This window comes from Hemitrygon akajei, chromosome 3 (assembly GCF_048418815.1).
Source record: "Hemitrygon akajei chromosome 3, sHemAka1.3, whole genome shotgun sequence".
Taxonomy (NCBI): domain Eukaryota; kingdom Metazoa; phylum Chordata; class Chondrichthyes; order Myliobatiformes; family Dasyatidae; genus Hemitrygon; species Hemitrygon akajei.
In genome coordinates, this window is record NC_133126.1 from 42,941,276 (window position 1) to 42,957,848 (window position 16,573).

The following is a 16,573-nucleotide window of genomic DNA, read 5'->3' on the forward strand; positions in this document are numbered from 1 at the left end:
GGAACATTTATTGTAATTCTACTATATTATCAGATCTTTGCCACCATATCTTTGGCCTCTGTGACCAACAACTCATTCTTTGTTAAATACAAGTAGATAAATCTAAGTAGTTTTTGTCTTTATTTTTTTTAAATTGGGTTATTTGGGTTTCTTGCTTTGTGGCTGCATGTAAGCCAACGAATTTCAAGGAGTATAATTTACACATTCTTTGATAGTAAACGTGCTTTGAATCATTGAAGTGAGAATTATTATCCAGTGTGACAATGCTATCCTATAATTTCTGATAGGTCTTTGTGCAGATTCTCAGAAACATCAATTTGCATGTTATGAATGTCTTTAACATAATTACAACATCCTAAATTCCTTCATCAAGCTATAATCAGATACAACTTAATCTGGAGTCAAAGCAGAAAGCACTTAAAAAACTCTGAAGCAATTCTTCATCAAAACAAGTGGTTTTAGGTGGGATCTGAAAGGTTTTAGGAGGAGGCTGGAGAAGCAATGGTGTTTGAGAAGGATGAAGGCGCTGTTGCCAACTCTAAGGACGTTGGGGTGGGGGGTGTATGGTGGAAGAAAATTTTGTGAAAGTGACTGGAGTGGAGAAAAGTAGAATTTTCAGACATTTCTAAGGCAGGAGGAGTTTACAGAAATAGGAAGGTGCGAGATCAGAGAGGACTTGAACATCAGTATGATGATTTTAAATTTATGGAATTAGCTGGATCAGTCAGTGATGAAAGTGGCAGGAAAGTAAAATGCAGTGTGAAACACTTCATTGTAATGTTATACCAGACCAACAGAACTCATTAAAAACTTTGAAGTTGGGTAGGAATTGTGCATTAATGGAAGCAGCCTTCTATGCCTATGTTCCTGAGACAGAAAGATGGCTCCTTAATTTGCATCTTAGTATGGAGCTCCAAACTTCAAAACAAGTGAAAACAAATGTCGTTTCTTATCCTTGAGGAAGATGTTGAAGAATTAAGGAAAGAAAATAATTGTAAGAGGTTTTGAACAAAAATGTTATGAAATAGAAATTGGGGAGATTTGAAAATTAGAATGCTTGTTCAGCTAACTGATTTGTGAACCTCTCAGTAGGATCAGTTATAATATTCCAGTACAGCAATAAATGCCAGTATACATTCCATTCACTTCCCAAACCTCAACAAACCATCATATCACCACATCTGGCTAGCTTTAGTGTGCTTTGATTTATTATTTTTATCAATGAAAGCCCACCTGTTTTACATACCAGGCATGTCTCTCAAATTCCCAACAGTACAAGATAAAACTTATCTAATGAAGTGTGCATCTGAAGGAAAAGGGTGAATGTATTTTATACGAGGTATACTATCTGTGTTCCTTATACAAGTAACAATTTAGCCTACCTTGGAGTTCTACAGTTTATCAGACACAACATCGCCAGAAACTGGTTGAACACAGTTTTCCAATTACATAAATGAAATTTAAATATAATCAACCTTCTGGCTTGACAGGCATATTGGAACAACTAACTGAAAATATTTCAGCTACATATCTGTTAAAGTTGTTTCTTTTTTTTGGAGATCTCAACAATATAAAAAGATGATTAAGCTCATTTGATGTTTAATGTAGTAGCTTTAGTTTTGTTATACAGTATCAACAGTCATGTGTAACAAAATAATTTAATACATCTCAGATACTGTAGCACACTGATACAAAATATCTCATTCTTGTCAAAAATCCCTTGAACTACATTCAAATGAAGCCCCAGAAATGCAGTAAAAAATTGTAAAAGTAATAATTTATATAGCTTTAATCTGTTGAGAGTCATTCTTTCATAATATTAAGATCATACTAGGGATGAGATTGCCCAATGGATAGCAAAAGAATCAGACTAGAACCAATAGCAGACGTATTCCTGAAATGAAAGAAACTCCTTTCTTCAGTAAACATAATTGCCCTCAGAATCTAAATTTCTCTGATCATTTAATGTCAAACCTCTAGTTAAGGCACATTTAATTCTATTTGTAGATATTCTGTTTAAACAGAACAGATTATTTTTCAAAAATAACTTTGAACAAATCCTATTTCACATAGAAATAAAGAAATTTTTTTCTATATTTGTATATTTGTAAAATATATAAAGCTCTGTTATCTACAGCTTAAAAGTAGCAAATAATACTCATAAAATGACATTGACCAAATAACTAGCCAAAAATAAAGAAACATGAAGAAAGCAAGGAGGAATTATTTGTATTTATCACCAAGACCTCTATTGGGACGCTGTGTGATGATCTGCACCATAAATCATGGGTTAAAGAAACACATGGACAATAAATGCTCTCCTCCAGTTAGGTACATTGTACTGTGTTTGATGTCATTTTCTCTTTCAGAATTGCTTGGAATATAACAAGAGATAAATAACTTTGCAAATCCTGTGCACTCAGCTTAACACTCCTCTACTTAATGCAATCAATTTGTTTTGCTCCTTCTGGCTATAACCCTTATTTCAAAATGCAATGGCTGCTATTGGCACTCTGTTAGCAGTGCTGCGAAATGTTGAAAAGGATTAATGCATGCTAGCAGAGTCCACTGAAGAAACTTCTATTTAAACTGATTCCATGGTAACCTCACCTTTTAGTAGCTTTATTCAGTTTAGACAAACTAGTCAGACACCCTTGCCTGCTACATCCAGAGATGAAGTGCAGAATGGAAAGAAAAATGCAGAAGGAAAATGAATGTTATGTAGAAAATAAAAAAGGAATAAATAAAAAGACATACGATATTGAAAAAAAATGGTCATAAATATACAACAATGATAGCTTTAAAAAGCTGACAATGAAAATATTCAAAGCATTAATGTACTTGGTGTAGTGAATTGTCAGTGGTCTATCACAACAGCATGAAGGTGGTAAGTAATTAAATGCAACAATGACATAGCACAGTCATTAAATGGCATGACCTGTGAATATATGGTTTTGCAATGGCAGTGTGACAGAAATATTCTGTGGTTTTCTAGCTTAGATTCCTGGTATCCTGAGGAAAGGCAGTCTAAATCGTGGACTGATGAATCACAGAACACAAGAAGGCTATATTGCCTTTGCCAGCCCTTCATTCCCATGTCTTCCCACTCCCTCTCTGCTTGTCCCCATAGCCCTGAAAATCCTGCGATTTTCAAGTATATATCCAATTCCATTTTGAAAGTTAATATTAAATCTTAATTTGCCTCTTCTTTATGTTGTATATTCCAGACAACCACAATATCTGTAGTAGAAATATTCAATTCATTCTCATCATTATTTTGTCGACCACTTAAAACATTTTTGTTTGCTTACTTACCCACCTCTCAATTGAAATAGATTTTTGTTATTTCACTTTATCAAACACCTTGCATTTTCAACATTTCTATTCAATGTTCTCATTCCTTTCTTATCTACCCATAGAACATAGAATAGTGCAACACATTACAGGCCCTTCGGCCCACAATGTTGTGCCGACCCTCAAACCCTGCCTCCCATATAACCCCCCCCCCCACCTTAAATTCCTCCATATACCTGTCTAGTAGTCTCTTACCCAGATGGGGACGTTGCTGGCAAGGTCAGCATTTATTGTCCACACCTAATTGGGAAGGGTGGTGGCAAACTTCCTATTTGATCTTCTGCAGTTCCTATAGTGACGGCTTGGCAAAGAGAACATTTTTAGCTTTCCAATTTCTCAATGCAGCTATTTTCCCTCATTCCTGGGTTCCTTGTACTCGGCACCATTCCAGTAAATCCCTGGACCATTTCCAAGGCAATGACATCCTTCCTAAAGTAGAGTTCACAGATTTGGATACAGTAAGCCAGCTGAGACCTAGCCAGTGATTTCTGGAGGTTCAGGAGAAAACATTTGCTTGATTAGCTGGCATTGAGCTATTTAATCTAAATTTAATGACAATTCAATGCAAGTTTCTCTTTAAGCGTGTGTATTACAGGCAAAGTAATTGCTTTATTTTAGGATTATGGGGGATCGTGGCCTAAGAATGTCACAAATCCTGCTGCTGGCAGTTGCTCAGAGCCTGTACGTGTGGCTTAGAATGTCTAACATGAAGGTTAGGGTTAGTGTGAGAAAGAGACATACAACACATGTTCCTGCATACTTGACAGTGCTCCATCTGGAGAAATGAAGTAGCGCATTCTCCGACACCCACTCACTGCAGAAAAATGGGGCCAAAGGCAACATTTTGTCTCTGTCACAAAAATGCGGACAGATTGAAAATGAGCCATAGAACTTCCAATTGATGAGGAATTTCACCACTGTTTCTTACAAACATCTTAATCAATAACACCTGGAAATATAGCAGGTTTTTAAAATTCTAAATGCAGAAGAGTGGAAGGATCATTTGAAAGCCCTTTAATAATACCACAAAATGCCTTTATTTAATAATTCAGGATAATTATCTGAAATCAGCTTCCTTAATAATGACCAAATTTATATGACAGGAAATATTATCTCGAGGAACAAATTAAAAGTTATGTCCTTTTTCAGAACCTATCCAATATTTATTTAACCATCTGTAACATCATTCATCTCTTAATCCTGTTCTGCCAGTTGTTAAGGAAAAAATAACAATCATACAGTTTAGCCTGATTTTAAAAAGGGCTTTTACAGCATGATTAATTGTATTTAAAAATTACTAATACTCTGCTGTAGTGTAAATATATGCCCACTTCACTCTAAAACCTTTCAGCCTGGGTACTCGTTTTCAAAGTAAAGCTATTCTGCATATTTGAATATAAAGTTATTAAAATACTACAACTAGTCCAAATCAGCCAGGAATAAATTTATCCTTGTAAATTCAATGTAAACTCTTCTAGAATGAAAAAAATTTAGCTTCTTTTCAAATTTTGCTTAGCAGTTAGCATAACACTATTACAGCGCCAGCGGCTGGGTAAAATGCCACTGCTCTCTTTGTCAGGAGTTTGTACGCTCTCCCCGTGACCGTGTGGGTTTCCTCTGGCAGCTCCGGTTTCCTCCCACTTTCCAAAGATGTACGAGTTAGTAGGTTAATTGGTCATGTGGGTGTAAATGAGTGGCAAGTGCTCATCAAGGGCCTGGTACCTTGCTGCATCTCTAAATAAATAAACAAATAGATAACATTTGCATCATGTAATATTCATTAAAACATTTTAAGGACAGCTTCATGAACACAGCTAACACAAATAGACTTTGCCTTTGCAAAAATTCAGTCATAAATTAAATCTCAAAAATCTCTGGGCTTTTTGAGCACCTGCATTTACTAATTGTTAAAGCCGTTAAGCCCAGGAGCTTTCTGTTTGGTCTTGTTGGGTTGATTGTGACCGACTCATGTTTCCTGTGTTCTATGATTATTTAAAGGGGACTCCCGTTGTGCTTTGCAAGTGTTGTCCTACTGTGTGTAGAATAATTTGTCTTGCGTTGTCATTCGCTCGTGCCTCCAATGCTCTGTTGGTATTTCAGTGTCTAACCTCTTGTTTCTGTCTCTTCGTGGGCAGTCTGCTGTTCCTCCACTCCTGGCTTCAGTCGTTGACAGCATTAACTGTGACTGATGCTGCCATCTGCCGCCGCTGGGTTGAGTCGGTGCCAGTGACCACCCTGACAGAGAGAGTCTGCTGTTCCTCCACACCTGGGTCCAGTTCTGCAAGCGTGCACCATGACACACTCAGGTTTTAACCATGTACTGGAGCTATTCCCTCAGCAGACAATGGGATTGCAATATGCTTGACATACAAATATTAAATGTGAAACTGAGTTAACTAAAACACATTTATCTTCTTTTCATATTCATTAAGGCTGTGGACTTATGTCATGGAATGCAACGTTTCCTCAATCTTCCTCTCTCTACTTGATAACCTTGAACGGCAACTTATTTCAGCTTTCCTACAAAACGTTTGATGCATTGATGTGAAAAAAATGGTTTCTGCTCTTCTCTAATCGCCCATTGATTTTACTGCTTCAAGGCCAGTTAGGAAGAAAAAATATCACTTGGTTTGTCACCTAGAGGCCATCTAGAAAAAATGTGCAATATGAATCAGAGAGCAACTTAAAAGAATACCTTTTTAATTTAAAATAACTATACAATAACATACATTGAGAGGAAGCTATTGAATCATTCTAAGAATAAACTGAACTGTTGATATCTCAATAAGAATATTAGAAATTGAAACAAGAGTAAACTGGATCCTTCATGTCTACTCCATCATTTAACAGATTATGACAAATCTCCTATATCAGTGCCACTTTCCTGAACTCCATAATTCTCCCTTTACAGTACTTGACTTCAAATATGACCTCTGTCTTGAATAAAATCAGTGACTGAGCCTCCACAGTCTCCTAGAGTAGAGAATTCCAGAAATTCAATATTTTTTGGATCAAGAAATTTTTACTCTTTTCAATCCTTCACTTTGAGATTGTGGTCCTCTGTTACAGACACCAAAGACAGGGAAAGGTGAAATCTGCATTAATCCTGTCAAACTTTCAATGCAATAACTTTATATTCTTCTGAATCATTCTGTCTTGCAAATCAATCTGGTGACATTTTGCTGTGCAAGGGTACCGTATAAAATCCAATTCCTGATGCTTATCGAACAACTGGATACTTGTGATACTGGATATCACAAATGAACCTACTACACCTTCAAGGAGAAAGAAGATAAAACTTTTAAGGAAATATATCTGATTCAACTACCCCATGGCTGCTTGGATATCGAACTTTTTTTTACTGAGAAATTCAGAAATTATTGCTAGAATGATTGCCTAATAATGCTACAAGCTAAACAAAACTGATGGGAGCCAATGGTCTGAAAATGCTCAAGCTTCCAGTTAACGCTTCGCAATGTCAATTCCAACATGCCTTTGTGATCAGTTCTCATCTTTAATCTGGTGCAGAGCAATCCACACTCCCCCCCCCCCCCCCACCCACGCCCCCAACAACACAAACCATTTTTATTTGCACTTTTGAAAACAATTCTTAATACAAATAAAGAGTAACATGTCCCATGAATCAGCTTATTCAGCAATTTTTACTAAATGGAATCATTTACTCATTTGCATTTTAAATCAGTCCGATTTCTCATCCATTCACAAATTTTGATACAAGATGCAAGACTGCTTAATGTCACTTCCTGTACACAAGGAGAAGGAGAACAAAATAATTGTTACTCTGGATCCGATGCAGCACAAGAAAAGCACAAAAGATAAAGAACACAATGATAATAAAAAACACACACAATATTAATACAGAAGATAGCTTATCCACTATACTGAACTTATCAAATACTATCAGGATGTTTGCATAATACCAGCATAGGACTCGACTCAGTTACTTCCTCAAAAGAGGTAGCTAGACATGGTCTTTTTTGACCGAATGCTGACAGTGATAGGGAGCACCTCCAGAAGTAACCGATATGAACCTGTACCAAGCATAATAACAAGTTTGAAAAGGACTCAGTGGAAATTTGGCAACTGATAAAATGTTTAATACAAATAATGAGTTCATTTAGATATAAAGTGATTTAAGACATATGAAGTATTACAGTGCATATGATGAATATTATTAATTACATCTGCTACTTTGTTTTTACCTTTTGGTTGCTGATGTTATATCCTTCCTGGTTCCAGAAGGAGATGGTAGAGAGCCACTTACTTTCTTTGGCAGTACTGTTCCATTGTTAACTGTAGGTCTTAATGGCAGGGTTTGCACTAAGGGTCTCGCTGCAAAGCAAGCAAACATATCACTACTCTCTGTGCAGTATCGTTCTTATAGTAAATAATATTAATAGTCTACAATGCAATGATTGCAGCCTTCACAGCTGTTTTAATTTAGGAGATTAAATGCATTCATATCCTCGGCAAGAAAAGCACACAGGTGCTGATGAGTTGCTTTAAACTTCTAGTTTACCATGTTAAAACAAGTAAATCTGAAGTGGTGAGTTAGCACTCATCAGAACCATTCTCAGAATGATTTTCTTCATGAAGGTTCACCAAAAGCATATTGTATCATAAAGTGCCTTTCACTAATCTTTATATTTTAGGATTTGTCTCCTAAGAGGCTCTTGGTTTCCCATTAGAGTCTTTGAACCCATTTTGGAAAGGGCTTCCTGTCCTGTAGCATTACTACCAGCAATCAGAAGTCCATCTCTTTGATACTTGAGAGGACCAACTAAGGCAGGGAAGCAGCTCAGAATAAACAAGGCTGACAGTGAAAAATCTACCTAACCTTTGGCAAACAGTTGTTCATGTTTAAGCTTTCCATGCTGTAAACAGACCCCGAGGCGTTGCCAGGGGGTAAATAATTACCTGGATAACATTACTTTCAGAAGTTCACCCTGAGACATTCCAATGTAAGTGCAGTTTTCAGTAAGTATTTCACTATAGAAGTTTTGTGATCAACAGGAACTATACCCTGATAGGATGGGTCACAGCAATAATATCCACAGCCAGCATGAAGATCTCCATTTGCAAAATTTGTGTCACATTTACTATCACATAGAATAGGGTCAGTTCAGCCAGTGAAAATTGTGGTCAGGGATAAGAATTTAAATTTGACCACTTTCAGATGAGCACGTTAATGACACACGTAATCAATGCAAACACGTGCATACATGTAACTTTCTGGAAAGATTGAACAGGCTGAGGCTTTCTCCCCCAGAAAGGTTTAGACTGATGAGTGAACTTAGGATGATGCAAAAGCTTGTGCCACGGGGGCACAGCTGCTGCTTTACGGCACCAGAGACCTGGGTTCCATCCCCATTTTGGCTGCTGTCTGTGCAAAGTTTACATTCTTCCTGTTATTGTGTGGGTTTCCTTCCTAGTTTAAAGACTGGCTTTGTACATCAAAACGTTGAAATGTGTTGTCTGCTCTTCCATCACAAAGATGTGCAGGTTGTAAGTTGGCTGGCTGCTTCAAAGTGTTCCCTGTGTTTAAATGAACAGAAGAATCTGTGGGAATCGGTGAAAGATTATTATAATTGGATGGTTGACAGCTGGCATGCACTTGATGGGCCAAAGGGCGTATTTCCAAGCTGTCTCTCTCTAAAACTTAAAGAGAATATACTTCCTTTTGCAGACAAGGCCAAACCAATGAGTCACAATTGAAATCCAATATATCCAAAATGAAATTGTGGAGGAACTGCTTTAGATTATAAAATTTGCTACCACAAGGTGCGGATTTGCATGGATCCATTTAAGGGGTAGTTGGATAAACAAATGAGCGAGGAAGAATACGTTGGCTGAATTAGACGAAAACTCATGTTAAACAGAAACCCAGCACAGCCATGATGAGTTAATGACCCTTTCCATGCCACAGAAACAATATAATACTTCATGCTAGCATTCATAATTTCAAATGTGCTCCATAGGAGGTCTTTGAATTTATAAGTCTAATTTTTAGCCTTGGCGCCATCAGCCCAAATTAGATAAAAATGTGTCTTGACCTTTTCTGAAAGGTTTCAGGATACTCTGTTTCACTGACATTTCCCATTTTTTTTACCATTACATCATTTCAATGTAATTTTCTACTTCAACCATTGATATCCCTATACTCATTGAGTCTGATTTCAGACGTGCAAATTTTTTAACATTAGAAGGTTGGGTCTGTACATCTGTGCAGTTCACCCCCCAACAATCTACCAACAGCAGTTCCAACCTATCAGGTTCAAATATTGACTTCTGGAAAAATAATTCCTGGAGGAATTGAAACCATTATTTCTACACAACACACACAAAATGCTGGAGGAACTCAGCAGGCCAGGCGGCATCTATGGACAAGAATAGTCAATGTTTTGGGCCGAGACCTTTCATCAGGACTGGAGGAAAGGAGATGAGGGTCAGAGTTAGAAGGTGGGAGGTAGAGGGGGAGGAAGAAACTCAAGGTGATAGGTGAAACCATTAGGGGGTGAAGTAAAGAGCTGGGAAGTTAATTGGTGAAAGAGATGCAGGGTAGAGAAGGGGGAATCTGACAGGAGAGGACAGAAGGCCACAGAAGAAATGGGGGAGGAGCACCAGAGGGAGGTGATGGGCAGGTAAGGAGATAAAGTGAGAGAGGGAAAAGGGAATGGGGTATGGTGGGGGGTGGGTGTTGGATTACTGGAAGTTTGAGAAATCGTCGCTCGTGCCATCAGGGTTGGAGGCTTCCCAGACGGAATGGGAGGTGTCGCTCCTCCAACCTGAGTGTGGCCTCATCGTGACTGTAGAGGAGGTCATGGACTGACATGACGGAATGGGAAGCGGAATGAAAATGGGAGACGCCTATTATAAACACACTGACTCTCACTGCTACCTGGACTATTCTGTTTCCCACCCTGTTACTTGTAAAAATGCAATCCCTTCTCTCAATTCTTCCGTCTCTGCCGCATCTGCTCTCAGGATGACGCTTTTCATTCCAGAACAAAGGAAATGTCCTCCTCCTTCACAGAAAGGGGCTTCCCTTCCTCCACCATCAACAATGCCCTCAACCACATCTCTTCCATTTCACACACCCCACCAGGGATAGGGTTCCAATTGTCCGCACCTACCAGCCCACCAGACTGCGTCCAGCACATAATTCTCCGTAACTTCCACCATCTCCAGTGGGATCCCACCACCAAGCATATCTTTCCCTCCCCCCCACCCCAACTTTCTGCTTTCTGTAGGGATCGCTCCCTATACGACTCCCTTGTCCATTCGAACCTCCCCACTGATCTCCCTCTTGGCACTTATCCTTGCAAGCAGAACAAGTGCTACACCTACTCCCTCACTACCACTCAGAGCCCCAAACAGTCCTTACAGGTGAGGCGACTCTTTACTTGTGAGTCTGTTGGGATCATATACTGTATCCAGTGCTCCTGGTTTGGCCTCCTGTACATCAGTGAGACCCGAACTAGATTGAAAGACCGCTTTGCCGAGCACCTAAACTCCGTCCGCCAGAAAAAAGTGGGATCACCCATTTTAATTCCATTCCCATTCTGATATGTTCACACACAGCTTCCTCTACTGTCACAATGAAGCCACACTCAGGTTGGAGGTGCATCACCTTATATTCCATCTGTGGAGCCTCCAACCTGATGGCATGAACATCGATTTCCTTGAGCTTCTGGTAATGCCCACCCTTCATCATTCCCCATCCCCTTTTCCCTCTCTCACTTTATCTCAGAACCTGCCCATCATCTCCCTCTGGTGCTCCTCCCTTTTTCTTCCATGGCCTTCTGTCCTCATCCATCAGACTCCCCTTCCAGCAGCCCTGTATCTCTTTCACCAATCAACTTCCAACTCTATACTTCACATCTCCCCCCCCCCCCCCCACCCCGTTACACCTATTACTTTGTGTTTTTCCTTCCCCGGCTCCCACCTTCTAACTCTGAGTCCTTGGCTTTTTTCCCCACCAGTCCTGACGAAGGGTCTCGGCCCGAAACATCCATCATACTCTTTTCCATAGATGCTGCCTGGCCTGCTGCGTTCCTCCAGCATTTTATGTGTGCTGCTCGGATTTCCAAGCATCTGTAGATTTTCTCTCGTTTGCGACTTTCTACACAACCATCTCTTCCAGACCATCAAGCTTTCCCTGTAATGGCTTAACCTATTCTGTTATTTTTGTTCTGCATAGTAACAGGTTCATTCTGACCAATGGGCTCATGCTATCCAATTACATCTGTGTGACCGTACTAACCCACCTATTCATCTTTGGAATGTGGGAGGAAGCTGGAGCTCCCTGGGGAAACCCACAAGGGGAGCACGTGCAAACTCCTCACAGACAGCAGCAGGGACTGAACTCTGGTCTCTGGCACAGTGATAGTGTTGCGCCGGCTGCCACACCGCCGAGCTGCCCCTTATTTTCTTCGTCAGTTTGGTTGTTTTGCATCACAACCAGGAACAAACACACTTGCAAACAGGCCCTTGGCTCATTACCTTACCAAGCACATTAATTAAAACGGTAACACCCCCCCCCACCCCCCGCAGCTTGTCAGAAAGGCTTTTCTATTTAACCATGTTGTCACTTTTTCCTTCAGCGTAAGGTCAATGAGTGTATTCTCAAAATCGACTTTTCTTGTGTATTCATTGCTAATTCAGAGCAAAGAAAGCAGTTGTGCCGATGAGCGATGGCTGCCTGCCAGGACCCCTCTGTGACGGACGCGTTGCTGCAGTGTGATATGAATGGGACCGCCAGCAGCACGTACAACAAGTCATTTGGCAAACAGTCTTTAACCTTCATCAGGCAAGCTTGACCATCGGTACAGTACCATAAACATTATCATTCCCTCATGAGTAATTATTGAACTAAAATGTTATTTTTTTTAAAAGAGCTATCTACAAATTAGGAGCTAATGATGTATATTATTTGTGCCATTCCTTCTCAGCCACTGAATAGAGAGGCTACGTCTCCAAAACACTGCTTCATTGATTCATTAGTTAATCCATTTAATGACCAGACTTGATCATTATGGCAGAGAGGAAAAGCAGAGGGATATGGCTTGTTCGCCTTAAACCTGCTCTCAGTCAGCCATTAGACAAAAATAATAGAAGGTAAATTGACAAATTACATTTCAATGAAGTACAGGGTTGTTGAGTTAACTACAAAATGAAATTGGATAATGGCCCGTTCAGCTTTAGGCCCAAGTCATATTGAGTAAAGACTTGCTAATGGGAAAAGTCTTATCCAGGGACTTTACAGAGAAGTTTTATTAACGGTTTCAGGAAATATTGGATCTGGAATCATCTAGCCTCTCAGCAACAACGTTAGATTAAGGAAACAAAATTGAGGAAAAATAATGAAGAAAACTGTGACAAAAAGGAATTGGAAGAGTAGACCAAAATGACGATTCTTTCCAATTTATAGAAATAATTCCCAATGCCCAATGGGAGGGTACTGCTGGTTTCAGAAACAGCAGGAAGTTTGCCACTGGTGAGAGAAGGCAAGACACAATGTCAGTAAATCAGGGTTAAGAACCAGGAACTCCCCCACTTGCTTAGTGGAGTTTTATTTTACTAATAATATTAGTAGCTATTGCTGCAACACACACAAAATGCTGGTGGAACGCAGCAGGCCAGGCAGCATCTATAGGGAGAAGCGCTGTCGACGTTTCGGGCTGAGACCCTTCATCAGGACTAACTGAAAGGAAAGATAGTAAGAGATTTGAAAGTAGGAGGGGGAGGGGAAAATGTGAAATGATAGGAGAAGACCGGAGGGGGTGGGGTGAAGCTGAGAGCCAGACAGGTGATTGGCAAAAGAGATACAGAGCTAGAGAAGGGAAAGGATCATGGGACGGGAGGCCTAGGAAGAAAGAAAGGGGGAGGGGAGCACCAGAGGGAGATGGAGAACAGGCAGAGTGATGGGCAGAGAGAGAAAGAAAAAGGGGATGGGGAAAAAAAACTAAATATATCAGGGATGGGGTAAGAAGGGGAGAAGGGGCATTAACAGAAGTTAGAGAAGTCAATGTTCATGCCATCAGGTTGGAGGCTACCCAGCCGGTATATAAGGTGTTGTTCCTCCAACCTGAGTGTGGCTTCATCTTGACAGTAGAGGAGGCCATGGATAGACATATCAGAATGGGATGAGGAATTAAAATGTGTGGTCACTGGGAGATCCTGTTTTCTCTGGCGGACCGAGCGTAGGTGTTCAGCGAAACGGTCTCCCAGTCTGCGTCGGGTCTCACCAATATATTAAAGGCCGCACCGGGAGCACCAGACGCAGTATACCACACCAGCTGACTCACAGGTGAAGTGTCGCCTAAGTGAAGTAGCTATTGCTGTTTGTTTTATTTATTGTTTGTTTCCCTTTCAGGGTTCTTTTGAAAACCCTGACCTGGAGTTACACGCTGACAGTTCTTTGCGGGTATGGGACCCGCTCTCGGGGTTTCACGAATGGCTGTCGTTCGGCATGCCAAGGGCCCGGCCTAAGAGCTTCACTTGCCTTCGGAGGACCAAGATTTTGTGGCTCTGGATATGGGGGAGGGGGTGGGGGGGGAAGCCAGAGGTTAGTGTCTCTGCAGGAGATCAGTGTGTCATTGGAGATGGAGGATCTCTGGCTGAACCGAGATCCTTGGGCACAGAGTTCGGAAAAAACAACACAATGCACTTTTAACACCGTAACCCAGCGAGTTGTTTGTTATGTCTCCCCTCTCGCTGTGAAACGGAGACACCTCTTTCTCCCTTATTAGGGAGAGAGAGAGTCTGTGGTATGTCGAATACCAGGTGAACGAGTAATCTTTGGGGTAACTGCAAGTTCGTGTCTTTGCTGTTGCTTTGCTCACACTTGAGTGCTCGGTAGCGGTGCCAATGTTTTTTCTTGCTGGTGGGGGAAGAGGGATTGTTGCTCACTGCCGTTTACACGCGGGAAGGAGGAGAGCTGGGGGGGACTTTGGGGTTCTAATATTTAACAGTCACTCATTCTTTGGAGGCACTCCTCTGTTTTCGAAGATAGTTGCAAAGTATTTCAGGATGTATATTGTATACTTTTCTCTGACATTAAATGTAACTTCAAAACCTTGAAATCTTATTGTATCCATCTTATAACATCGCACATAGTTTTTTCCAACTAAAAAGACAGCCTAAAAGGCATCCCAAAACTTATTGCACTTGTTCTGTAGAATAATTAATGGGACGTTGGATTCATTCATACATCTGAAATTTTCTTCAATATTATTCAGGATGTGAGCTTGAATAATTCATTTCTTCCCAATACATGCTTTTCTCAGTCTCATATTACCACAATTTACAGTAAACCCCCCCCAACCCATCAATACCTTGAGAATACTGCACTGTCTCTGTGCATTCATCTGCTTATTCAGCCAACAGTCTCGAATGAGCCATAATTTCCTCTAACACAAATCAACTAATATACTAAAGCTTCATGGCCACACTACTGCGACTGCTTACTATTCCAGTTTTTGATTCAAAACCAGCCTTCTAACATTTTGTTTCCTGCACTGGCTTCTACCTCAGCTCAACAGCTGCCCCGCCTCTCACCTGCAATTCCACCATTTTCAGACTCAACTCTTTCACACTGCCTCTTCCTGTCCGTCACTGCATTCACAACCTCCAACCCCCTTTGATTTCAACACAAGCTAAACCCTGCTGGCTGTATTCTGTTTTAGAGTCCCGCTCACCTTTCACCTCTGCTCTTATTGATCTACATTGACCCTTGGTTCCCAAATAACACTTCTGGCTCTACACATTCCGCTTGTCCTTAAAACCCAAATCTGACAAACCATTTACTCAATTCTCCAGCCTCCTGACATGCTTTTGTTTTCCATTATCTTTCCATGTTCAAGGTGGTGTATAAATGTAAGACACTGTTAATTAGAGTGCAATGTTTAGATTTAAGAAACTTAAATGAACAAATTATACATACATTGTGAAAACTATAAATACAATATGTGTAATTTGTTTCTATGCCCATACATTACATTTATACAGTTTTCACAATTTGTATAATTTGTTGATTTAAGCACAAGATCCTTCTTTAATTTGTTTGTTAATGTATGTTTGTCATGCTTGTAATGCACTGTACTGCTGCTGTAAGAAGTTGATTTTCAAGGCATTTATGTTCTCTGTAATGTATGCCGATGCAATAAACTTGAACCTGAAGTGGCCTATCGTAAATCAATCCATTAACTAAATGCTTTATGCAGGCAAAATAATTGGATCAGATTACTTTCCCAAGTTTTCCATCGTAAGTGCCTGATTCAACCCAGCAGCTCATGAGATGGCCACTGTACTGTTAGGTGGAGCCCGAAGATCATGAAGGACAAGTGGAAGAATCAGAACCAGGTTTAATATCACCGGCATGTGATGTGAAATTTGTTAACCTAACAGCAGCAGCTCAATGCAATACATAATCTAGCAGAGAAAACAAAATAAAATAAAAACAGTAATAATAATAAATAAACAAGTAAATCAATTACGTATATTGAATAGATTTTTTTAAAACATGTAAAAACAGAAATACTGTATATTTTTTAAAAAGTGAGGTAGTGTCCAAAGATTCAATGTCCATTTAGGAATCGGATGGCAGAGGGGAAGAAGCTGTTCCTGAATCGCTGAGTGTATGCCTTCAGGCTTCTGTACCTCCTACCTGATGGTAACAGTGAGAAGAGGGCATGCCCTGGGTGCTGGAGGTCCTTAATAATGGATGCTGCCTTTCTGAGACACTGTTCCTTAAAGATGTCCTGTGTACTTTGTAGGCTAGTACCCAAGATGAAGCTGACTAGACTTACAACCTTCTGCAGCTTCTTTCAGTCCTGTGCAGTAGCCCCTCCATACTAGACAGTGATGCAGCCTGTCAGAATGCTCTCCACGGTACAACTATAGAAGTTTTTGAACGTATTTGTTGACACGCCAATTCTCTTCAAACTCCTAATAAAGTACAGCTGCTGTCTTGCCTTCTTTATAACTACATCGATATGTTGGGGCCAGGTTAGATCCTCAGTTACCTTGACACCCAGGAACTTGAAACTGCTCACTCTCTCTACTTCTGATCCTTCTATGAGGATTGGTATGTGTTCCTTGGTCTTACCCTTCCTGAAGTCCACAATCAGCTCTTTCATCTTACTGATGATGAGTGCCAGGTTGTTGCTGCGACACCACTCCACTAGTTGGCATATCT

At 40.3% G+C, this 16,573-nt stretch overlaps 1 protein-coding gene across 11 annotated transcripts in view; it reads right to left on the bottom strand.

The window, feature by feature from the left end:
* The window catches only part of eml1 (EMAP like 1), a 223,163-nt gene that overhangs the window by 59,322 nt on the left and 147,268 nt on the right, over positions 1-16,573 (bottom strand). For 7 of the 11 annotated variants that reach the window (XM_073039693.1, XM_073039692.1, XM_073039689.1 and 4 more), the window contains 2 exons: positions 7,578-7,707; positions 2,611-2,661 (listed from right to left, as the gene is read on the bottom strand). In XM_073039693.1, coding sequence (XP_072895794.1) covers positions 2,611-2,661; positions 7,578-7,707 — 181 coding nt within the window. Of the gene's footprint in view, positions 1-2,610; positions 2,662-7,577; positions 7,731-16,573 lie in introns of all 11 variants that reach the window. The other 4 variants (XM_073039695.1, XM_073039698.1, XM_073039691.1 and 1 more) reach the window with 3 other exon arrangements.